The sequence below is a fragment of the Chroicocephalus ridibundus genome, chromosome 4, assembly GCF_963924245.1.
Source record: "Chroicocephalus ridibundus chromosome 4, bChrRid1.1, whole genome shotgun sequence".
NCBI classification, from domain to species: Eukaryota; Metazoa; Chordata; class Aves; order Charadriiformes; family Laridae; genus Chroicocephalus; species Chroicocephalus ridibundus.
Genome location: NC_086287.1, coordinates 90,689,466 through 90,715,577, shown reverse-complemented (window position 1 = coordinate 90,715,577; position 26,112 = coordinate 90,689,466). Strand labels below are relative to the sequence as shown.

The 26,112-nt window shown below is 39.0% G+C and overlaps 1 protein-coding gene across 2 annotated transcripts in view; it reads right to left on the bottom strand.

The window, feature by feature from the left end:
- CDH13 (cadherin 13) overlaps positions 1–26,112 on the bottom strand; it is a 501,672-nt gene that overhangs the window by 388,087 nt on the left and 87,473 nt on the right. For both annotated transcript variants that reach the window (XM_063334708.1, XM_063334707.1), the window contains exon 2: positions 20,129–20,240. In XM_063334708.1, coding sequence (XP_063190778.1) covers positions 20,129–20,240 — 112 coding nt within the window. The remainder of the gene's footprint in view (positions 1–20,128; positions 20,241–26,112) is intronic.

Sequence of the window (26,112 nt, the reverse complement as noted above, 5' to 3'; positions counted from 1 at the left end):
AGCCCACCAGACATGCCTGGGATGTACTAGCGTTGCCAAAGATGCTCACGTTAACCGGCAGGCACGCAAACAATAGCTTTGCTGTGAAATACTGGTAATAAAACTGATAAATTTGGTCTCACTACCAGCTACCATGGAGTCCGTAGAACTACCAGGCCAATGAGATCTAAATGACGCTGAGATGCTTAAACTGTATTTTAAAATTAAGTTCATTCATGAGTCTTGGGAGGTTTGAGAGCTGTTAATTTGAAGAGTCATTTCAAATGAAGTCTCCTTCCACAGACTGAGGTAGGAGAGAGACTGGGAGCCTTTGCAAGGGGGCGGCCCAAGAAAGGGGACCCTTTCTCAAAGGAGCCCATCCAACATCTCCTACTGACTACAGCGGCAAAGCACTGTGCTAATTAGCGTGTGTTGGGAGGGAGGAACAAACAATATTCTAAGCATGACTTTGGTTTAAGTCTTCAAATACTGAGTGAGTTATATTCAGCAATGTATTTCACACGTTCAGCAATGTATTTCATAAATTGATGTTATCCTCTGCAGTCTAGTGGGTTTTGTTAATAGACAGCCAACAAGAATGGCAATTAAAGTGAAACAAAGTATGCAGTGATGGGTACACGTTACAAATAAAATGCTCTCTTTGATCCTCCAGGTTGAAAGTCCTTTATCTTGCAAGGAGGTAAACACAACATTTTAGAACCTTTAGACTTACCTGATATCAGCCTTGAAACTTTTTTTAGTCAGTTTTTAATGATTCTCCATGTAATTAGTATCACTAAAGGAGAAGCTGATTGACAGGCTACCAGCAAGCTGTTTATACAGTGGGAAAACCAGGAAAATTATAACAGCACGAGATGTTTACTTAACTCCCTATGCAAACACAACACAATCTCGCATTACCTACGCTGCCTCAGAGCCACCTTGCGAACGGTGTGGTGATGAAAGACGTGCTGCTCACAGCTGGCAAGGCCACCTTCTTGCACAGGAAATGACTCTCAGCCTCCACAAGTGCAAAATCTGCTGAGGAGGCATCTGCTCCTCATAATCACACCACACAGAGTCTAACCTGACACTAAGATTCACTGGGATCAAACCTCAACGTTGATGTTTGGACACACAGTCATATCAAACACTTAAAGTCTCCCTCACCACCCGCCAAATACATTACAAATAGTTCACTGTTATGTCATCACCATGCCAAGTAGCATAGCCCTCCTCTCTTACATATAGTTTCTTAAAGCTCACAAATGTTTTAGACTAGGTCTGTTTCCCCTAATAGGGGACAGGGAGCCCCAAAAAAGGAAGTTTCTTCTTTTATTCTACAGGGATAAGAAAAAATTTTATAAAAAAAATTAAACAATCCAAGCGAATAAACTGGTAGCAAAGGCATCAGATTGATGGCCCTAAGTCGTCCACCTCCAGCAAACGTCTGGAACATGACTGGAATCTACTCAGCACGTGCAGATATTAAATATTCTTCCCTTCATAGCACCCAAATAACTCGCAAATCTGAGTTTAACCAATCACGTAACACACTTGCAAAGAAAGAAAGAGTTCTGATTCCACATTTACATGACGGACAGCGAGATGAATACCTAAGCACAGATCATCAAAAGTACTTTAACACCTTATGAGACTCTTGGGTCAAATGACTTACCCACATGAAATCTATGACTGCTGGGGAATAAACAGAAGACTCCTTAGTTCTGAACAAGTGCCTGGTCCCTAGACTGGTATTTGTTCCTTATTTCCTAATGCTCTGACCATGAGGAGTTTGGACAAGGACCCTGCATATCTTCCTCTGCAGTTCTGCCTATTTTTGCTCTTGAACAGTAGCTTTTGGTCATTGGGTTTTTGATCCAACTCATCAAAATTCAGTAGGATTTGACTTTCCAAAATGTTACCCTGTATTTGATCTATCTCTATGTTTTATGATTTCAAGAAGAGCATGACTCAATATGGGGGGGAAAAAAAAAAAAAAAGAGACAAATGTACCTATCAGAACAGCAATATCAGACAAAACCAAAACACATTATTTTCACTCCATTTCTCCCACTGTTTAATAGCTTGACTCTTATATGCCAGCATTCCACAGTTATAATACGAAGACAGCTACAGCATAATGTGTTTTCTTTTAAAAGGTCATCATTATATTAGTAGTATTTGATGCATTGTGACCACAGCATACATTTTTTAGAGATAAGAGTGTATCTAACATTGTTCTATAATTTATTGGCATCAAGAAAGTCTATTTAATTTTTGCTTTCAGAAGAGTATCTGCAAGTGATTGACAAACACGGCTTTCTGCTCTACTCTTGGAGAAAGTTGCAGCTGCAGAGATTCCTTGAGTTATGCCAATATGCCTGAGTAAGATTAAAAAAAAGGACAAAAAGAAACAAAAAAAAAATAAAAACCCAAACTACAAAACAGTTAATTATTGGAAGTAAATGTTTCATGATCTGTGTATGGCACCCAGAGCTGAATAGATCGTTAGCTAAACTTCCAGTCAGCATTCGCATAAGCATATATTTTCCTCATAAGTGCTTGCATAAGTTTGCCAGCAGTCTCGGTGACTTAACTGAAGTGCTTATGTACATTGTGCAGTAAGCAGGGGCCAAGGAAAAGCAGTGATTTTTCTAGGGTCTTAACTTCATAATCATATGCATTTCCAACAGTCCTATGCACTTTTTCCAACTCTAACTGCTCTTATGTTTTCCCTCCATATTGAATCCTCAACAGAAAACCACTACATCTGGCAAATGCTGTTGAGCTACACCCAAACTCATAATGCCGTTTAGTAGAAGTCCTTCTATTTTCTCTTTGTGCTTCCCTGTTGCAGCCTAGTTGCATATGTGAAGGATCATGCACAATAGACAGCTTGCATGCAGACACCCTGGTTTTAAGAGTAAGAGAATTTAACGGTATGGATACAGGCAGTTCAGTGCCAACTGTCCCTAGTGCCATGGAGCAGACCCAGGCACGTTCAGTTTACCACTATAGATGTAGCTGTAGTGCATTAATGAGCAACACGGACAAGACTCTCTGAATTCCTGCCTCCTATCCTCACAACGTACACACTGTGCTGCATGAATGCTGCCCGTAAATTAGCTGACAGCTGAAAATCAATACCCAGAGAAACCAGCTAAATGAAAGCAAGTCCAGGTAGAAAACACCTGCAAAGATCTTGAGGGAGCCCATAAAGGAATAAGACAGCAGGTGCTGACAGTGACTTCGTCCACTTCAGATCTGACCCATAACTCTTGCGGCCAGTTTTAGTACGATGGGCTAAGAGTGATCATCTGGGCGCTGGGTTCCCAGCTTTGCAGCAACAGCCCGTGCAGAGGACAAAGTGCCCCCAAACAACCCTGAGAAACATCCCAACTCAAAACTCCCAAGCCTCGAGTGCCCTATTCATGTTGATCTTTCAAGAACATATTGAATTATTTTAATTTTTTCAACATTTTATAAAGTACCATTAAAGCCAGGAAAATGTACTACTCTATTTCCAGCAGTGATCTACTCAGATTCTCACTAACTGAAAACAGATGTAGGAAGATATTCCCTGCCTCAGAGGTCATATTACTTCTAGCACTTAGAATTATTTATCAGCTACAGGATGTTTCTGTATGTGGTGTAAATAGGATGCAGTTTCAATAACGGACCTCCCCTCTCTATTCCCCCCAAACAGGCTGTTTTGAGGTAGGTTCTGCATCTCATTTAATTTTAGAATGAGAGGGACACGCTGCTTGCTGAAACCTTCTGGTCAGATCTGTTTGTTTGCTTATTTCTGGTCTGTAGGTGGGCTGGTGCCTGGAGCGTTTGAGCTCGAGGAAGCAGGTGGGTGGCAGGGACCTCGCTCTCCCCGCTGTACTAATTTCCAAAGACTGAAATAAACATAAAAGAAAGAAGTGCAGCTCACAAAAGGTGTTCAAGCACACAAAACGAGTTCAAAAGCCTCCTGGAGGTAGAATCTTCCTGAAACAGAGAAGCTACAGTACTAAAAGAGCAATATTAATTAAATATATCTTAATACTATCTGCTGGAAGACACTTAACAGGAACCTGGCTTTTCCTGAAATCTTCAAAGTGTGGCCATGGATGGAGGCTGGCTAAGGAGTAACAAATACCAGAATTTCTTTCATAGGAAAGATTAAATAAATAAATAAATCATTGTCATGGATATAACACCTAAGGCATATGTTAAGAAAGAAGAACTTTCCACTGAGCTTTGTTACAGTGGGAGTTGTACGCCTCCCAGGAAACGTGATTCCTCTCGAATAAAATCAAGAGAGCTGACACAAGGTGCTGAATTTCATCCTAAAAAGCCATATCTTCCTCGCTGATCCCATTTTTTATAGGCGTCTTTACAATATTATTTGTATTGATCAGACATTGTATTGATTGTGATCTAAGCTCACTTTTCATTATTATATAGCCCACGTGTGGCTGCTGCATCATAATCTTATGAAAATCTAATATCAACTAGTGAATTTGGTATTTTAATTACTAGGGACCCCTGTTAAAAGTCTCTTCAGATACACACAGTACTCTGAGCGCTATATAAAACTCTCTCTCCTGTGCTGAAAAAAAATCGTGTGTCTACTTAAGAAACCTACCCCAAACTACCCCAAACCTGAAGCAAGCTCATCAGTTAGTGAAAAATAGTCCTGGACCGTTAGGACTCAACCCCCTGCTCCGGGCCAGCAGAAGTGTCCGAGTGACCAACGCGCATCCTGGCTGTTGTCTGCTCGCAACAGCAACAGGTAGAAGCGCAGCTGTACATGTTGAAACACAGCAATATGTTTTCAAATCACAGAGCAGGGTTAAAGGAACTAAATACATTATACATGAAATGAGTAAATAAATTCTAAGAAATGGAATTAAGATGAGCATTAATCAGGAGGGTTTTGAGCCCGGCACACACATGGACCAGTTCATAGGAATCTTGCTAATTGCCTTTCAAAGGCCACTTTATCCTATTAAGATTATCCTCAGGAGGCTCAAGACTTTGGGGGCAGCAGGGAAGACTGAAAAACCTAGCTACATTTATCATGTTTAGAAACAAGCCAAAATTGATTTTTATTTATCTTATGAAGCAAAACCTCTGTTATCTTTCTCTCCTGGTATTTAATCCTTTTTTTTTTTTCCCTAGCAATATAAATAATGAGACACACCAATTAAGCTGAGGGTAACCTTCCAAGCAATGAGAGATAAATACCACAACACCAACTTTAGTAAGCAGTACATGTAATTTCTCTTGTGCACAAGCGTTGATGCAGATTACATGACAGTTTTAGACTTATTGCTGTGACCAAGCAAGGTACAAGTTATGACAGGTCCACATGGATTACAGCTGATTTGAAGCAAATCAAAGGCATTAACTTTAATAAGGTGCTTTGTCTCTCTCAAATGCCACTCTTACTTTCTGTAACAGCAGCCACTAAAAATCAACGATCAGAGACCTCTGCCTGCAACAGAGCTGTTAACCTCGGGAACTTCAGCCAAAGGAGCCCATGCAACCAAAGCCGCAAACCCATCTCCCACATTCCTTCTCTGTAACACACAGCATCGGCAATAGCTCCCACCAATAACATTTACAATTCAAAACACGTAACTAATTTTTACTTTTAAAGTCAACAAGCGTCTCCCTGAAAGCTACAGTCAGGGATTGCGGTACCCTACGCATTACTAGATGCGGCATGACCAGATGCATAGCAGAGCTAAAAATATAAGACCATGAAAGACTGAAAATTGAATCAAAATGCTTATTATACTTTCAATAACATGGCAATAGTTCAATCCGAGTCTCAGCCACCTCTCAGTAAAGTCAATGAGAGTTGTTTCATTGAAATCAAACGACATCTGATTAGGTGCTCACAGAATTATACGTAATGGTATATTCAAAATTGTAAAGAGTTTCAGGTTGACATCTAAAAGCCTATTTTCCTTCTGGAATTCCACAATGAAGCTACTGTAAAAAAAAATCAATACATAATTCAGTATAGTGGAAAGATTATTATAAAGTGTTATTAAATATAGCTCAAAGATTGTGGATAAAAAGAATGAAATCTCTCATTGCTTCAATCAGGCTATACTGACTTACACCAAACACACTATTTCAGACTACAAAAATCCTGTTCCAGATTTCAAAATGGAACCTCTAACACAGTATAAGCAATAGAGCATTATTTTGCAAAAGGAGGGTAGAGGGGGAAAAAGCTCCTAAATCTCAAGGTAAGTTTTGGGTTTGTACACCAATATTAACTTAAGATTTAGTTTTTCACGTAGTGTGCCAGGACAAGGCAAGAAATTGTTCCTTAACTTAGTTTGCCAATTTTACTTTCAGGCTAGCAGTGTTATTGATAATATCCATCACAATTCTGTGTCTTCCCAACAGGCTGGCAGAAATATTTGAGTAAGTGCTGAATCACGTACCTCAACACCTCCCCGTCAAAGTTAATCTGAAATTGATGTTACTTTCCAAAGGTAAAACAGAGCTGCATGGAGTCAGCTACAAATGGCATTCACAGATGAGTGTTCAGCACTTTTATAATTCCGGTAAGATTTCATGAGTGTACCACAGGAGTTTTCTACCAAAACCTTGGAAGCTTCAAATCAAAATAGTCAATTATATTTCTGTCTTTCTTGGGGGTGGGAAGAAGTATGTTTTCCCCCATTTTGTTTCAGTTCCTGTAATCCTCCCAATTAGACTTTTTTAGCACAAAACTGGGAGGAAAGTACACAGACCATGATTTGCACACGTTACTGAACGTCAGACTTTGCAGAGTTCAGTTTTGACAGTAGAACTGGCAAACGCCGTTGCTAGTTTCAGCATGGCATAAAAGGAGCCTTAAGATCAGGTCAATTTATTAGAAGCAAATGAGATACTGCTATTCAAAAAGTCTTCTTTAAAGATAATTTGTTCATCCTAGTTTCATTCCCATCTTTGAAGGGAAGATTTCTCCACCGTTTTCCCGTCTGAAAACTCTGAAATAAATGCAGCTGAGGAAGTACAAGCTTACTAATTCAAGCGTGGAAATCAACCGTTATAACTTCAAGTTGAAGTCTTAAGTTTTGTTCTGAAAAAAACAAGTGAAATACCAACGACTCACGTGTCCTGCTGGCATGCAAGATGGCAGGCCCAGGTAACACAGCCAGATAATCTCCTTTGCTTTTGATAACACTGCTCTTAATAGAGTGAGCCAGATGGCAAATAAATCAGAGTATGCCTTTCCTATAATTTATTAATGAACAAGGAGGAGATGATGCGCAAAGGAAGAGGTGTTCAGGATCCTTCAAGGGCATCCATGTTGTTTTTCTCATTTCATAGCAACATCTAAGTTATTAATTTCTCTGCAAAATTTCTATTGTCATTTATCATTAATAACGATCACTTTAGAGCATTGCAGAGAGGAAATGCAGTCTTGTTCTACGGAAATCAATTTACTGACACCATTAGAGCTGTGCAAATAATTTATTTTTGGTTCAGCTGCCAAGCAGAAGGTGTTGACAAAACGGGTTCCACCAGGATCAAACTCAAAAGAAAAATCCTTTTCTTGCCAAAATGAATAAAAGTGGAGGAGGAAGAGCCATGATGTTTTTCATGTACCCAGTAGCTCCAGCATTCCACCAGGATCTGGAAGGCTCCAGTTCAGCTGCTCTGCTTGCTCGAAGCTACTGGAGCGTGTACTATCTCCTCTACATTTTAGAAAACTCTCCTAACCAGCAAGCGGCGTCAGCTCATTTTTTTGGGGCCATTTCAGTTGTATCCAATTAATCATTGCAGGAAAAAAGAAAAAAGGCAAATCAGAGGGATGATACTCTCACATGTGGCTTGAAAATCCAGAGAATGAGGCGCTTGTTCCCCTGCTTCCTGCTGAACCTGATGTTAAAATGTTTCTATACACTTTGAAATCGTTATATCCAAATATTCTCATGCACACATCACCAGCAGGTTCCAGTTCCAGCTCCATGAATACTTATTAAAATACCTATAAAAATACTTAGTTTTAAATCACTAGTACTTCTCTTTTTTTTTAAAAAAAAAAAAGGATTAAAAAGTATAAGCACTCAGGTGAGCACAGACTGAAACAATAACTTTGCTGCTGTGGAAATGGGCAAACTACCAGGCTATAGAGTCACTCATTTGATCCTTATGTAATTAATCCCTTTAAAGTATAACAGTTTCAACAGAAGGAAGAGGCAACAGAAGGGTGAAGTGAGGGCACACACGCGCCGCTAAAAGATTTCACTCTCCTGGGTATATGGCACACGTAGATTCAAGTAAAAGCTCTGCAGGAAAGCCTCGATGAGAAAACATTGTGTGGCACATAAGATCTTGAAGACTGTCACAGAGAGATGAGAGGACAGGGAGAAGCAGAGGTTTGCTGTCTAGTATGCTGTATTTGCCTGAATTTTGCTTTGAGGGCTCTAGTAGTTTCCATTGGGGTTTTTTGTTTGTTTTGGCAGGGTTTTGGTTGATTGGGGGTGGTTGTTTCTTTTTTTAAACAACCTAGAAAGGCAGGAGGTGCCATTCCTGCTTCTGGACAGCCCTACCCAAACTGCCCAGCGGAGTCCCACCTCTGCATCTCACACCTGCCCATTCCATCAGGCTCCTGCCCACAGGCCGTGCAAAGCCCACAATGCCTGTGGACCTCCTAGGGCTCTTTTGGTCTAAATAGGCTCTTTAATCGATCTTTGTGGACGCAACTATTTCCCTTGTCTTGATGGAAGTAAGCACTCAAGATTTCATCCTGAGTGAAACCGGCTCTCTCACTGGCTCTCTCCCACCATTGCTAAGCTGGCAATACTGTATTAAACTCATGCCGATACTTCCACAGAGGACAAACTGAAATCAGGGGCTGCTACTGGGTTTTCTAAACCCCCAGCTCTGGGGCAAAGACTGTATTATAGACCTGCATAAGAGACCAGTGTAAATAGTAAAGATAGACAGAGAACAACTACATGACCTTTACCTATGACCTACCATTTCCAATCTGGTCACGTTAAGCCCGGCCTTTAATCTTACTTAACGAATATTTATATCCTTATTAAACTTTTAAATCTGTCAGTTCTCGTGGGGGCAGCGCCAGCTGTTCCAGCAAGGGCTGTTCTCCCCCAGCCCAAGGCAGCGGCTGCTCATTCCTCGGCAGGAGCCCTGCCAGCAGCCCGACTTCCTGAGGCTCTCGCCCACGTACTGGAGGCAGCGAGGCTGTGGCACCAGCCGTCACCCAATTTCAGTGCTCATCCCATCCATTACATTTAAGAAGTCATTAAAAGAACATTAAGAAAATACCAGTCTAGATTTGTTTGCCCAGTTACCTAAAATCCAGTACCACTTGCGGCAAGGAAGAATGCGAGTTTTGGCACAGAATTTTGCAGGAAAACCAAACTTCAGCAGAAAGAGCACTCATCTGTGGAAGCTGAACTTCTTGCTGTATTTATGGTTCTGAGCATAATCACTCCAAATCACCTGCTCCAGCACAAAACACGCACGTGTTAGGAAACTTATATGCCCTTTCTTTTGCACGGCTGCATAGCTAACGGTCACCTTACAGTCCTGCCATTGCCAAGCCTTTTCCAAAGGGCAAACATTTTGCGTAAGCAAAAACTTGTGCTGAAGCTAAAAGAATTTTGGCATATGGTACACTGAAGTAAAGTCAAATTTCTCTATAGAGAGTGTGGAAGGAACTTAATTTAAGTTGCTGCTTAAATACCTTGCTAAATCAGGATCTAAAGCACAGCTAAGGTGCCGGAAAGAGTTAAGTCAAACAGACCCAGCACTCATTCGTCGCACATTTCATTTCAATTAATTATCAGTGCTAACTGTAGTTAGTCTCATACAATTCTGGGAAGTGATGCTGGCTTATAAAAACAGTAGTAAGTCGTCAATGCCTAATATTTCCCAAAGCATTAAGATTAATAGATTTATTATGTAAGTGATAAAGCTTCTATATTTCAGTTTCTTCTAACTTTATTGGAGAAGCTATTAAAGACAGTGTCACAAAGAATAAAAGTAAAGTGCCAGAAGTAATAATATAATTTTTAATAAAGTTTCTTATTTTGATTTACAGTCGACAGAAGCCGCTATTCTATTATGCCAAAAAGCTTCTGCCTACCTGCATAAGATCTGACATTTCTCAGAAGGAACACCAAATCTTACAGAACATTTGGAGCACTGCATTTTCTTATTAATCAGAACAGTGAACTGATCGGCTCCGTTAAGTTAATTTTAGACTATTTCCTGTGTCAGAAACCTAACTTTATAAAGTGTAAATGATGCAAGTTATACTGTATAACTTCCACAGTAGTGTTTTCATTTCTCTAGAAAAATATTGTAAAAATCACTATTTCCTATTTTCTTCTGTGTCACACTTGAGTTGCTTTTCCACAAATACAAGCCAGGCTGAGTGCCACTTTTGCCTAGAAGAGTCAAGATTAAACAAAAAAAAAAAAATGTAAAAAAAACCCCAAAACACTCCAAAGCTATAGTAACTAGAGAGCCAAACACTTACTCTTAGGCAACTGAGTTCATGGCCCTTCCTTCAGCCCCACTGAATCCCTGAGAAGCTCCCTGGCCACAATATTTACTAGCTGCCTCCTGACCTTCTTCATATATTTTAGTCCAGCATCATGTTTGAACGCAAACTCATACAGAGGAATTAAAGAAACTCCTTTCTTTATGAGAGAAAATGCTTCTCTCAGGCCTGCCTGGCCTTCAGGTCTAAGGAAACCCTCTGGTCACCAGGGCTGGGGCTGAGCATTGCACGCCAAAAAAGAGGAGCCGCTCTGCTGCAAATATTTCATCCCCTCCTTCCTCAAGCACTGAGACAGGCAGAGAAAGCCTCTCCTTGAACGCAAATAGAGCAACTCTTGGAATCACACTGTTCCCCACAGCAATACGGACACACCACGCCAAGTGTGACAGCTCTTCAACACAACTTTTAACCTTAAATGGGCCTGTGAACCATTAGGTTGGTGAAAGTTTGAGTACTAAAATGTTTCTTTCCCAGAAAGCCATATATGCTCTTACTCCTCTTCCCCCGTATATCTGGCATATAGCATTATGCATCAAAGAAATGGGTGCATCTTACTAACAGCAGCTATCCATAATGTAATGTGTTCTGAAACGTAGTATCAGAAGTACAAGGAAAGAATGATAGATCTGGGCAGTTAATGCTTCACCTGTCAAACAAACAGCAAAATAAATGTGAGATAAGCAATGAAAACAAAAATAGTTTAGGTCACATAAAAGCAACTTATAACCTTGGCATTCAAACATTTTCAAATTTTACTTTTATTATGGGACATAAAAACAATTTGTTTAAAGTATCCTTATATTTACAACTTCATTTCAGTTTCACAAAAAAAAAAGAAAGGGTAAAATTGATTAAACTATGTTTTGAATGAAACTGAAGAAAATTGAAGACCTGGAGCACACTCTTGACCCTCTTTTTCCATGACGGAAGAACTACAAAATACTTTGAGCTCCCATACCATGACTCGGGGACTATTTTAACCAGGATTAACCCAAAACATGTTCGTATTTGTAACCATTTATGGTGCTGCATACAGCTGGGAGCCCGTACTGTTACCATTTCATGTTCCAACAGTGCCATTGCATTGACATTCCCATTCAACTCAGGTAAACTGTCCTGCTCTGTTCCTCCTCCTCAGCCCCACCTCATTCTTTTGTGACTCTCGGCAGGGGAAAGGAGCACTTGGCCCGGGGTGCAATTCACAACAGCTGACTGTCGGGAATAATTACGCCCCCCATGGAACACAGGGAGGGAGAAGAGGCAGAAGAGTGACAAGAAGAGATCCAGAGGGAATGAGTGCGCACCTGAAGTTTCCTGAATTGACTCTTCTGGGGGAAGAAACAGGATCTGTTTTTCATACATCAACATTTCGCGTATTGTTTGTGCAGTATCCTTTATTCTAAGCCTCGCAGCAGGACTGCTTTCCCCAAGGCATGGTAAAACCATCAAAAGATTCTTCTGCCAACTGTGCAGCATTTTTGTATGAGGACCAGAAGATGGCTACAGGGAACCAAACACTCCAATGTCACTTTGGTGTCCACCCCAGCATATTTTTATGGTTTTTTTTGAAAAGTAAAAATACTACATGCACACTTTATTTTCATAATTTCTTGAATTCAGCCTCCCACCGTATTTATTCTTTAAAAAGTTGAAGTTATATTTTCGTATAGGTTGGTGTTAATGTTTCATAAAGGTCAAATTATAGTGTTCTCCCTACTGTTTTATTGTAGGTGTTGAGAGCTGGCACTGTAATTAAAATTCCATCTAAAAAAAAGTCTGCAGGAGTCTTACTTGTAACCAGGCAATTTGGTTTTCTAGAAAACCAGAGCACATTTTCTGTTGCTGCTAGTTCACTGCCACACAAAAGAAGGTAAACAAAACCCATGTGCCTGAATGCATTCATACAAGCAGTGTTTCTTATTAGTATGGTTAGTAGAGAATAAAAATATATTCTAGTTATAGAATATAATATAAATAAAATTTTAAAAAGCAGCCATTTTCTCCAACCTGCTTTTCAGTATTTTGGCAAAAACTGTGAGACAGGACAACTCAGTTAATACATAAACGAAGGTCTAGCCAAAGCGTTCACACCACTGTTGATAAGGGATGCAAGAGATTTGCAATTTGCCCTTCAGTAAAATAAACTGGAATCCCTGGCCGCAGAATGGTCCCATGCATCAATCAGATTACCACTTACTTCAGTCTAGCCAGCATTTAAGCTCTGGTCCTTGCTAGCAAGCATTTCAAAAGTATCAGAAATACCAATGCTGGCTACAGCTTCAGTGTTGAATTTCTCTTTTGCTATCAGCTGCGTGTAAGTGGCTCCAGAATTGACTCCATGTTGCTGCATTCTTTAAAGCACCCTCGGTTCTGCTTCAGTTCTCTCCACAGCCAAGACAGAGAGAAGGTTGCACTGATGATTTTGGTTTGGTTTTTTTTCTTTTAAAGAAAGAAAAATCAAAGCTAGTACTGAAAGTGGAGCTCCTATCTAAAAAAGCAACATCCCAGATCCCTATAGGAATCATCTTTTAGGCCTTCCCAGGGCTCCCAATTTTATTTTTCACCTGGTTTGAAAAGAGTTCTTTGGTAAAGGAATTTCAGATTTTTGTTAAAGATAATCCCTTTCAGGTAGGCTTTCTTTAGACAATTTCTTATTTCAGCAAATCCTACCACTCACTGGAGTTGGGATTTTTTCAGGGATTAAAAAAAACCAAACCCAGAACACAAACATTTTAGTTGTTATTCACATCACAGAACATGTCATGCACTTACTGTACTATCTACAGCTTCACTTGTCTGCCCAAGAAGAAGCAGTAGGTACAAGGCATACAAATATGTACAAAGTCATTTCAAAATGACTAGGGTTTTCAGGATCAATCCATAAAAAGTTACTTTTTCCTTTCCCTACTCTAGAGGAAAGAGTTTGGGTGGATAAGCTGAACAGAGACATAAGACAAAGTCAAGAACCCTAGCCTCCAGGCTAGAAAAAAAGCACTCCATCTAATAAATTTCTGAAAGGCTTCATGAGTTTACTGCCAGTGTTACTTATTCTCAAAGCCAGACCGAGAGATCAGATGCCACAAGAAAGCTATGTTAAGAAGGAGACGCGGCCATTAAAGCAGACAATAGCTGATGCGGACAGACAGATTGCTCTGTCCAGGAAAGACTGCTTTAAACACGCAAAGGGAAAGAAAAACTGCAAGTTGAAGAATGAGCATAATTACATTAGAAAAGTTATAATTTGATTTGGATTAGTAGAGAGAAATCCTAAAAGCTAAGAATTAATTATGAACTACATCTACAATTATTTTCAAGAATACTCACATGCTTTAAGATATCATTAACTTAAATGAGATTCTATGTTTAAAGGAAGATTTAACCTCACATGCTCCCATTAATTCTTGCTAAATGTCCACACTGGACTTTGAAATGTAATGGAAAAGGTTAGCTAGCCGTGATTCTTTTGGATGGTGCTTTCTTAAGATCCTCAAATTAAAAGTTCTGTCAGAAAGGCGGTCTGGGAAAATACAAATCTATGTGCTACAGAAATGCATTAATGTCTCAGCATGTAGCAATTTGCGTTGCGTCTGTTTGTCAGATATGAACAACAGCTTCCTCCTGACAAAGCTGGGCTGGTGCTGTAGCCTCTTCAGCATGACCCCAGCTCTAAACTGTAACCAGAACTCACATGCCACTACCCTTCATTTCCTCAGGAAGATGACCCTGATAAATTTTGTCAACCATAAGCAATTAGCGTCAGACTATTTGCTTGCTGAATTTATCCAAAGCTAAGCTACCTGTATTTTCCTAAAAGACAGATTTTGGCCTTCCAACATGTTTAAACACCTGCCGAGAATAAGGCTGCCTCTTAGCTTGCATCGTTAATCAGTTTGGGAGTAATCCCTTAGTTAATCTGATTTTTGTTTTGGAATTGCCAACTGGAAACGAACAGAGAAGTCTTCCATTGAAGCACCTGGGGACGTGATTAATACAAGGTTTGCACTGCACTGAGCGAGAGACCCAGCCTGCTAATACTGAGCAGTCGGTCATTGATGTAGACTATTAGAAGAACGGCTGGCATGCTTCAGCCAACCAAAGCCTACATGTTTGGTTTTGGGTTTTTGTGGTTTTTTTAAAGAGTCTCCAGAAACAAATTAAATCTCAAACCAAGTAATCTGCTACTTTTACGTCCCTAAATCAAGACCAACACATTAACAGACCATTTACTGTCACTGCAAAGATCCTCACACACTTTTTTTTTTTTTTAAACCAGGGTTGCATGGTTTTTCTCAACAGAAGAGACAAAACACTTTGAGTTTAGCTCTGAATTTCCTCCACCTTGGAATTAAAATGTCAAGAGGACATTTCACAGACACATATGGCTTTCCCCCCATTACTTTACAGGCACTGAACACATTCCTGAGAGATTTTGACTTAGCCCTGAAGATGTTTTTCAGAGGCTAAATAGTTCTTTTGCATTGTTCAGTCTAATGTTTTTCAAAACATCAAGACTTTTCAAGAACTAGTTTAATTAAATGTATATGCATTAAAAAAAATAATCAAACAGTCTATTTTAAACTCATTTCCCCTCAGGTCCTGCTAATAAGCTGACATGCATTGTTTGGAAGGCAACCGTCTGACCACCTGGCACTCAACACCATTTTTTCCTGTTTTATTTTGCTTTAATCGTGTGCAAAAGCAGTTTAACAGGGGATATGATATTCTGTTATGTTGCAATATCAATCTGCATACATTTATTCAGAGACACATCTGAGATGCTTTATATTATTTAGTCACAGTCCATATTTGCAATACACACGCAGACAGCTTTCTCCCTCTGCGTGAGAATTAAGCACCAAACTTCAACTAGAAAGCCATGCCCCAGGTATTTAAGTGCTAAAAGATCTTCCCTTTGAAGATCCTCCTCACTTTGCCTCCATGAACATGCTGTAAAGTTCCCAATCTCCCACTTCAAATATTACTTCCATAATTTTGCAACCATTTTGCATACCCTCAAATATTTCCTGGAATTTTGGTAACGTGAGTTTGGCTTCCCACAGCCATTTACGTGGAACAGTGCGATTAAGAGACATCCCTACCGTCTGGCTTCAAATCTTAATATTTCTGTCCACGTGGCCTAACAGAGTCCTGGACACCTGGCCTTCATCACGTATTTAAGTGTCAAAACTGAAGCTCTGGTATTCAAATTCTATACATGGGTATGTGCACATTACCATTAGTTTAGAGTATAAAAAGCATTCCGCTATCTGGATAAAAATGTTGACAGATACATTTCTATAGAACCTGCTACCACATGCCCAGCGCAGAAACCTAGTCATTTTTCAACATTTTCTAAAGTACATTTCTTAACATAGCAAGTGATCTATGTGAAATGAGAATAGTTTTAAGATGACTGTAGAATTCAAAACGTATTAAAGACTTCTTCATTTTGAATAGCCACAACTGTTTCAACAAGGGTATGTACACCTGTACAGATCCATACACCCGAACAGGTGAAAAATCTATAGTTATCTAGCTATTACTCCAAAGTCTAGACAGTTTTCCCTGCAAGAAATTGCTAAACCAAAAATCTTACCTCAGTAGAACACGTTCTTTTGCAAGCTACAACTACTACCTGTAGTTCCAATTACCTAAAACCTGCAATATTCAGCACGAAGAGTTAGTGTTGGCCTATAAACCTCATGTGAAAACGCTGTAGAGGATTTGGCATATTACTATATATTGAAGTAGGCTGCCCCATGAGCTCTATACAATCCGCAGAAAAAGTGAAGCAGGAGGAGATGAATCAAGTGTGTGTGTGATAACACACGCCGTACGGATCAGTAAACAAGAGTAACAGCAGTAATATCGATAGCCTGAAACAGTCACAGAAAGAGGCCATCTGTACAGTCAAACGGCATCGGAAGCGGGAAGAGTGGATGGGATAGATCACAAGTCTCACATGGCATCATCTGAGAAACAATAGGAAGTGTTTTGGTGCGAGCACGGCTGGCGCTGTGATCCATGTACACACGCGATACTGTAATCGTAGAAGTGGTGTTCTCTGATCTTTCTACAGGCATTATTCAGTTTGAACAAAGGATATCTTGTTGGAGGTTACAGCTTTGCTAGACAACAGAAAAACTGCCTTTAAGCATTAATAAGCAGACTAATATATTTCCCATCATATGGGTAAACAAAGATTCTCAATATGGTTGAATAGAAAAGTCTTTGTTAAAATCCACAGACTAAAAGAGTACCCAAACACAGACAGACAAAGCCTGATCTTGAAGCAGCCCAAGCTCTGAAACATGCAATCTATCACGTAAGAGACAGAAGAGGTCAGCCATCAATTAACATCCAAATTAAAGCTTTTCAAGTAAGGGTCAAAACTTCCTTTGTTTTGACATTTAAATCACTGGCAATGTATTCCCCAGTTTAGTATGCACAACACATCACCTAACGCCTTTATGTTAATTGCCTCAATTTTTCAAGTGCACTATTTGATTCATTGTCAATTAAAAATATCCCCAAAAGCCAAGACTCATGTATGTTAAGTATAAACATGATTAATGTAACGCAATTACATTTCCACGTTTGATGAGTCTGATTAGGAACTTTCTATCAGCCTGGCATGAGGAAGCGTTGTCACTATGAGTGACCCGTCAGCCTTCCCAAAGACAAGCCTGCTGATGGGGAAGCACTGCATGGCCACAAACGTTTCAGAAAGGTGTAAAATCTGAAATTAAATGCTGTCAATTATCACCTTATCAAGAACGCAGCAATCTTTATGATGATCTCTTTTTGATTGCAGAAAATGGTCCTAGGTCTAAACTAAAAAAAAAAGCTATAAGGAAAAATTCTAGTAACACAATTGCTTGTTAGAACAATAATTATGTGGACAGACCCTCTAAAATTTCCAGAAAGTGACTCTATGTATCCTTTCCCACTACATCAAGGGACCAGAAGCAGGAGAGCAACGCCTGATTTTGTTTGTGGTCATAGAAAACACAAATTATAAGGAGATAAAAGGGTCTGATGGGGGGGGGGGAAGGTTAAAATTAGGAAAAATAAACGACAAAATTCAGAAAATAAGATTGTCCAACTCTGGAGGTTGCTATTAAGTGAGATGCAATGGTAAATCAGAAAGAAAAAAATAAAAGGCAGTTCAGCTTGAGCACAATGAGAAAAAAAGCTAAGAAATAGCAACAGAATTAAGTGAGGCTGACAGGAAGAAGAGTATGCAAACACAACTGGACTCATCTAAATGTTATGACTAACTTATAAGTAGGCTTTGCATAGAATTGGTACAAACCAGAATAAGAAGATAAAATACTGCACCCTCAGTTTGGGCTTCTCTTCCTTCTTCCCGGCAGTAAATGTAAAATATAATTAACACTGCCATATGTAGAAGTAATAAATACATAAGAACAAGTCATAACCTATATTTAATTACAAGGGAGATACTAGCAATGAAATGTACAGTAGGTCCTTGTTTAAATTGAAAAATAAAAAAAAAAAGAAAAAACCTGTTTTATTGCACTTCAGAAAAGAATTAAGGAGCTCCTTGGCTTATCGAGGACTACAAAAGCAATCACTGCTATAGGCCTCGCTTTGCATATTCGCTCTATTAATTTACATAGCCCTGGTAAGCCTCACATTGCAATGCAACTGCTAAATTACACTGCTCTTGGGTAATGGGTATAAAAAGATGCAAGAGCATGCAAAGTGTATTCAAACAGACAATTAAAAATATCAATTCTGTTGACAGCTGAAATGAAGAAACTGTGCAGAGGTTCAATGCTGCTGCATGAAGGACATACTGTTTACGAGTGATTGAATTAACTAGAATCATGCATTGACAGTCTGCCTTTGTCGAACATTACATATTAAGCCAATTTAGTGACTGCTTATTAAAATAATTTAATTCCGAAGATTGTTTCCAGGCATTTCTAAATCTCCTCCTTGCATTAATGATGGTGTCTTAATTATTGTGCTGGTTTCACACTGGTGCGGTTTGCTGGGTCACCAGAGAGCAGCCCAGTCAACTTTGGCTTAATCCAACTTGGCCTTCAGGTATTTGGGAGGACAAGCACAAATCAGCAGGAGATCTGGCCGGACACGCTACAGCCTCAAAGTTCAGAAGCAGCCAAAGAATACAACAATGGTTATTTTTAATCAGGTTAACACTAACTTGTTAATATTGTTTTTACTTGCATAGATCTTCAACTTTGCATGCTTATTAAATCTAGTACTCTTCCTATATTCTATTAATTTCTACTTTTAACCATGTAGGAATGATATGTTCATCAGTTCTTTAAAAGAACAACTTAAAATTGTCAAAAGAAGTTAGAAGTTTGAAATCTCTTTTCTAAACTGAATAATCTCACATCTCTGTGAATAATATTACTACTTATGATCTAAATTTCCTCTAAAAATGCAACTCAGACAAAGTAACTTACCAAAATGCTTAAACTATAAGTGTTATCTTAAAGGTTTTTAACTGGTTAAACCAGCAAAAAGCTGCATGACTTAAGTTTAAGAGTAATTTCAATAGACTCCAGCAACTAATTCTGACATTTCATTTTGAAGAGTTAGTGCCATTTTAGAAGCAAGCGTGCACAGATATTACACCTTTGTCCAAACATGCATAACAGTGAAAATACATCAATATGTAGTAGCGATATCTGGAGGGAATTGAGACGGGAAATGTGAGCATTTAATGAGTAATATTGCTTTGCATTTCTTGGTTTGACTAAACTATCGCTATATATCACATTGTAGGATCTAGATACTGTATGTAGATGCCAAGCACTGCTGTCTCACACTGTGTACCTCGAAGAATTCCCAGTTCAACAGCAAGCAACCAAGCATGACAAAGAAGCTAATAATAATAATATGTATCACATGTAAAAATACCGGCGTGTTTAGATGTTATGAAAATAGCAGCACTTGGCATCTTTAAGTCTTCAAAACCATTGACCATTGGAGAAGGTACTGCCTCAGTTTGACGGTCTTGAAATCCCAGAGCCCCAGAACTGAGTGAACAAGTTGTAACGCTTACTCACAGAAGTATGTGAATGAACTGACGTCAGGAATGAAAGATAGTTAAACCTCCTTTAGTTTAATGCTTTGAGTATACCATGCCAGATTGGATTTTATAATGTGACACCTGGTCATTGGAAATATTACTGAATATCCCAGTTGTATGACACACGTAGTAACAATTTGCTTCATCCAGCCTCCTCTGAATTTCATGTAAAGAAACAGTGAAGTCTTGATAAGCAAGCCCTGATTTCCAAGATTATAGGAAAGACTATAAGAATTCAGAGTAAATCTACTTTAAGAAGTGGATCTAAGTTTTCACAATATTGTCCTGGATAATTATATATAGTATTTTGCCATCTATGACATATGGAACAGAGTGAAGTCTGTGGAGATATAGGATTAATGCAGGGGAGCCTAGCCAGAATCATGGCAGTGGTCAAATTCCTATGTACAAAAAAAAGCTTCCTAATAAATGGCAGGAACAATATGGATACATAAGCTATTCTGATTTTTGCACAATAGTTATATATGAAAGTAACATACGTTTCAGAACTGGCTGGTCCTCTGTGAATTTGAATGGCTGTTCAATATAAAAAACCTTTTGCCGAAATCCAGGGACGCATTCTAAATCTTCTGCACATGCAAGCAGCAGAACCTGAGGGGAAAAAAAAAAAAAAGGGAAACAGACTTTTAACATCCAACCGTTCATCCATCATGTTAGCTTCTGAGAATGATACTGGGTTTTAGGCTCAGTGCTCATAAAACAAAACATTGGGCTCCATGCTCATAACATAAAATATCCATCATATCACACTTCCCCTTCCAGTCTTGCTAAACAATTTTTATGTGAGCTTTTATATATGTGGGCTGGTATGGAAGTTACAAAACAGTAGCTTTCAAGGTTAAGTCCAATCCAGATCATCAATAAAGCATATTACTGGTCTTCGTGAGAACATGGGATATAATGTTGTTACTAAAATCACAGGTGAATACAGCTAGGCTTAGATATATGCTTAAATGAAGCATTTTTAAGTTGATTTAAATAATTGATAAATTGGGGTCTGCAAACCTAGTTTCAGAAAGTTGATCACCAGTTTACAGAAGGAATTCTTTATTCAAGGGTGAAGTTTCACATCAGAGAAGTTTCCTTTTATAAAAGAATTTCTTTGCTAACAAATATAAACCGTTGCCTTCTCCCCCGCCCCCCTCTGAGCCACGGTTAGTCCACTTTCCCTGTAATCAAAAGCTTGTTTACACCAAGAAAAGACTGAAAATTACATGTGAGCATCATAGTGGAGGTGGATCTGAAGGTTAAAGTTGACGACAGTTTGTGACACCGTTAGCATGTGGTCACCAAAGGTGCCCATCACCACAGGAATGCCTGAGCAAAGGAGGAAGTTTAAAAGCAAATTCAATTGATTGGAAATAGGTACAACGCTAATCTCAGACTCTCTGTCTGAATAGAGACAGCAACCTGAAAGGCTATTTTTCTCAGCAGCTTTTAAATGAGACCACGGGGGTAAGAACTTCCAGGAAAGAGGCATCAAGAAGATGCTTCAGAACCTCCAAAGGTGTTTTTCAAAACCTGACTTTCAGCTGGTGTACACAGTGCTCTGATCTCAAAGTTGTTATGGCCAGCCTGCTGCTTGTTGGACAGCCGAAGAAAAATTGAGGAGAGAAGGCACACGTAGTGACCAGGAAGAAAACGGTCAAACATACACAGTGGTTCTGAATGACATTCACTCTAAAACTCAAGTGTCCCTGCATAAACGGGTCTATTTACTAAAGACATCCTCAACACATGCTTACAATTTTGCCAATAAAGCTGTTGAGCTGTAAAGTGAGGACAATGTCTCCCCTTATGCCACACAGATGAGTGCTGAAGGCTCCTTTCTCCTTCACCAGCTCAGGTGACAAACTGCACTCTCACTTCCCCAGCCCAACAGCAGCATCTCACACATTTCTCAGTTCTACCTCCACCACGTTATCATCCCAGTATGCTGATCCTGATCCTAGAGAGACATCCTGCAGAATTATAACATCTGCATGTTTCCCTCTTAACCACCACTCGTAGTGCATTCGCTAAATCAGAGCAATACTTTATCTGCTCTCTTCCTTCATGCACTTCACACTCGCTCTAAATTTTATGTGATCCCATTTATAAAAACCAAAGGCAGCAATACCCCACCTGGTCTGCATTTGATCTTCTTATTGAAACCAACTGCTGGATCATTTGTTTCATGGCACTGACATTCGCTATAAAAGCTTGGCTAGAAGTGCTAGCAGACTGTGAGAAACAGCCAGAATATTTCACGACAATTAAGCTGGTGGTAGTCAAATGCAGCAGATGGACGCCTTTGCCTTCCATCCTGACCTGCTCTGTTTGTCCCTTTGAAGGATTAACCAAGACAGAAGAGAAAGACTTAAAGTAATACACCAAGCAAGGTGCAATACACTTGACTATCATTCACTTCTATATAACCACATAACTGCTGCCTTTCTTACCAAGGCCTAAAAAGACAGTGCCCAATCCCTCATTCAATTGTTGACACTGATATCTTGATTTTATTGGAGATTCTGGACTCTAGAGGGGTGGAGAATTGGATGTGCCTGCTTCGATCTTCCAGTGTTAGACAACTGCAAACACAAACTGACATGCTCAGAGCCTGCCCTCAAAATTGTGCATAGAACTTAATAACCGATTATTAAAATAAAAAGCCTGATATGCATTTAAATGGTCACATTCACAGAAAGATAGACATGCATTTTCTGCAAATATTTTCTCTGTGCACAGGTGCATTTTTAAAGTACCTTCCTGACTCATGGTGTTACTGAATGAATATACATAGAAATGCAATCACAGCAGAAGGAAAATTCTTCCCATCTCAAGAAGCAAGCAACAATTGAAGCCAAGTTATATAAAGAATCCACATCAGGAAGAGAACCCAAGCAATATATGCTGAAATTTAACTACAAACAACTCTTCCCCTAAAGGATTAACACAGCAAGTAAGAGGCAAATCATGTTCTGATCTCCCAGCTACTGGCATCTTAGAAGTTGAAAACTCTTGTCTTACAGAGCTATAAATAAAAAGCCTGCTTTGGACATCATCTATGTCAGTACTTAGAGAAGGGAATATGTCTACTTTATCACATTTGTGACAGTGTAAGTTGACTTTGAAATCTGGGCAATCTAAATAGGTCATGCGTTAGCTTCTGTAAGCCTGGTGCAGAAGCCTCACATAATACAGATGTAGCAAATAGAAAATGACCTTTACTCCCTTTGAAATAATTACAAGGCTCAGGCTTGGCCTTGCTGTGAAATGGAACATTTTATTCTACTTGTGCAATTCCAGGCACTTTCTTCTTCTCAACATGTCAGACAAGATGTTAAATTTGTCACCACACCGACCGTTTTTAATTAATTATCTTTTAAAAGCACAATTATTCTTTTAATTTGTTTTTCTCACGAAGAAACTTCTTCTGTTGAACTAAATGTCTATCTCATTAAAATAATTTCTGTTGGGGTTCTTCACTTTGGGGGAAAAAAGGTCTTTAAAAATACCTTGAAAAAATAAGCCCAGCAGATTTGTGTTGAAGGCAAAGAGAATCTTGTTCAAAGCAGAATACATTCTGAATTTAAGCACCACGTAGATTTCGTATTTTTGAATACAATAAAAGGGTTTGTAGGCTGATAGCTGTCTAAAGAAAGAGCGCAGCTAACTACACAGAAAATAATGTTTAAGTGTCATATATGTAGAATTCAGAACATACAAGTAGTGAGTAGTGGGCAATTAGTACAAAGGATCCTTCACCCACCACTAAAAAAGCCGTATTCTTGAGAGAATATGACAATTATGCAGTAAACATCTTTTGCTCATGAAAATCTGAAGGGGTAGAAGACTGAAAAGCAAACCAGGGGGTCGTGACTACTCACACCTAAAGATCCTATATTCACTGACAAGCAGAATCAGAAGTTTTTCATAACCCACCACTTTTCAGAAATGTACAGAATGAAGATTCATTTTTAATATCCTGACAATTTGTCTTTCTGAATTTATTACCAGTCACCGTAAGGACATGTCACTAGTTCAGGTAACTCCTGTGCAAGTTTGGTCGCTGGGCTAGAACTACACTTCTGATGAGGTATCAAGCCTATGAAACACCGTTTTTTTTGTAGTTAATAAAACAGCACACACACACACTGGTGACCTTAACTGGCCTCAACATTTGCACTGAAAGCTGCTCACATAGAACATGGATCGGAAAGCAAAAGAGGATGGCAATTTTATACCACATTGCAGAGGAAATTAATAAAGTCCCTGATGTTCAAGTACCTTTGGGTATTACCACATCTCAAAAGCCAGCGTTCTCCCTCCTCTGCTGGAGACTGAAAATTAGTCTCTGAAATGACCTTGCACAGAATTTCAAAATCTTTATGTCCTTTTTGACTTGCCCAGTTTCAGCACATGAAACAACTCCATTCAGGTTTGATTGGCTACATCCTCACTCTGGAAATTAATTTTCTCACCTTTTACCGTAAACACTCTCGTATCTTCATTAGCCCTACCTGTAAGAGATCAGCTTTCTATCACAAAAATGCAAGCTTCAGAATATTAATTGCATTTCGCACACATTCTTACGGTGTGAAGTTCATCCTTGTGCAAGGCTTTATTAAATAGAGATGTAAACGCGGACACCTGTGAAAACCATCTGCCCAGGCATGAATTTTCCACACAATAAATGCAAACAAATCTCATTTCACAGGGCAGTATCCTGTAGGACCACATTGTACCTTTGACATCAGGAGAGTAATTTGAAGTGCAAACGAACATAAAATCCCACAAAAAAGAGCTAAAGTAGAGATCATAGTCATTTTTTTATAATAGTAATAAATCCAAAAGTTCAAAAGTTTGAGTCACTGCCTAAGAAATTAGGTCTTAGTTGGGTGGGTTTTTTTGTTTGGAGTTTTTGGTGGGGTTTCTTTGCAAGTATGGTTTTGGGGTTTCTTTTTTTATTCGATGCATTTACTTGGAAGTGAGTATTGAAAATTTATGCTTCTGAGCTTTTTTTCTGGAAGCACGAGGACTAGAAATTTGCTTTTTGCATATGAAAACTTCAGATTTTCATATAAAATACAGTGAGATCCTAAAAGCTGAGAACCGAGAGGAAATAAAAGTAATCAGAATAATGAGAACTGCCATCACTGAATTAAATTGCACATGACAAAATATTTTTATCATGCAGATCAAGATCTTTGAATCTTAAAATCCTATCTTCAGGTGCTGCTACACCAAACCCACAAAAATGGATAGGGAGGAAGCCATCAGAGAAGAATAACAAGTAATAAGCAGCACACAGTCACAACGATTTGCAGAGAGATGATGAAATCCTGCCTTCACTAGGTCAGTAAGAACTATTCATTGATTTTATGGTTTTTTACTCGGGATTTAAATGAAGGAGTTATTTAAATGAAATTAACAGAGGGATACTTACACGGAATAAAGAGAACACTGCTTTAAGTAAGGTTCTGATTCTGCATTATGCAGACTCCAATTAGAGTGTCAGCGGGTCCTAAGGCAATTGTTTCATCAAATCTCATACAGACTGGACATGAAGCTCTCCTTGTCTTCTGTATTTTTTAACATCAATTGGAGCAGAAAAAAAAAACACCTCAAAAGCCTGAATAACTTACCCTCTGATTGGCATAATTAACAAAGGTATTTTAACACTGCATAAAGGTGTGCTGAATTATTTATCTCTGAAAGTGACTACATTAAACAAAACACACAGTTCTTGTGCATTAATTTGATTTCTCGAGCACTACAATTTGGGGAATTTTTTTATTCAATATTTCCAATTTGGAGGGAAAGCTTTCACTGTTTTAGACTTTAACCTTTCTTCTTTTTATCAGGAAAGAGCTTCAAAAAAAAAGAGTATTCACAATCTCTACAGCTCTACCTCTAAATCTGATAGTGAATTCAAGTCATTTTTGTAAGAAACGCTATTAAGATTTGGCACTAAGATTCTTCAAGGATGATAAATATTCTTTTAAAGGGCCTACATATCCATTTACCGCATAGCTCTGTCCTAAAAGTGAAAGTCACACTTGGAGTAGTGAAGGGTGGGCTATGAAAATGCAAATTAGAATGACTTTATTGGCTCAAATGAATTCAGTTCTCCTGTCACTAAGCAGTCTGACTGCGGTAGGCATCCATTAACCAGAAAAAAATATGACAAACTCTTTTGTGAGACTATCTAGCACAGGAACTTTCTTTTTATGAGCACTTTCCTTGTGAATGTATGTTTATTATAAGATTTTTATCACATATTCAGTAAAAATTGTGCATCTTCCATGACACTGGAAATCTTGTTAAGTTATTCAAGAAGCAATTTGCCAGCACCGGTGTCCCAACAGACAGCTGCTTTCCTTCTGAAATTCAAAACCTCTAGGAAGAGGCACTATCAGTTAGGTAAGATATGACCCCGGGGTCTCTTCAGAGCCCAAAGCAACTCCGGAGTCCAAAG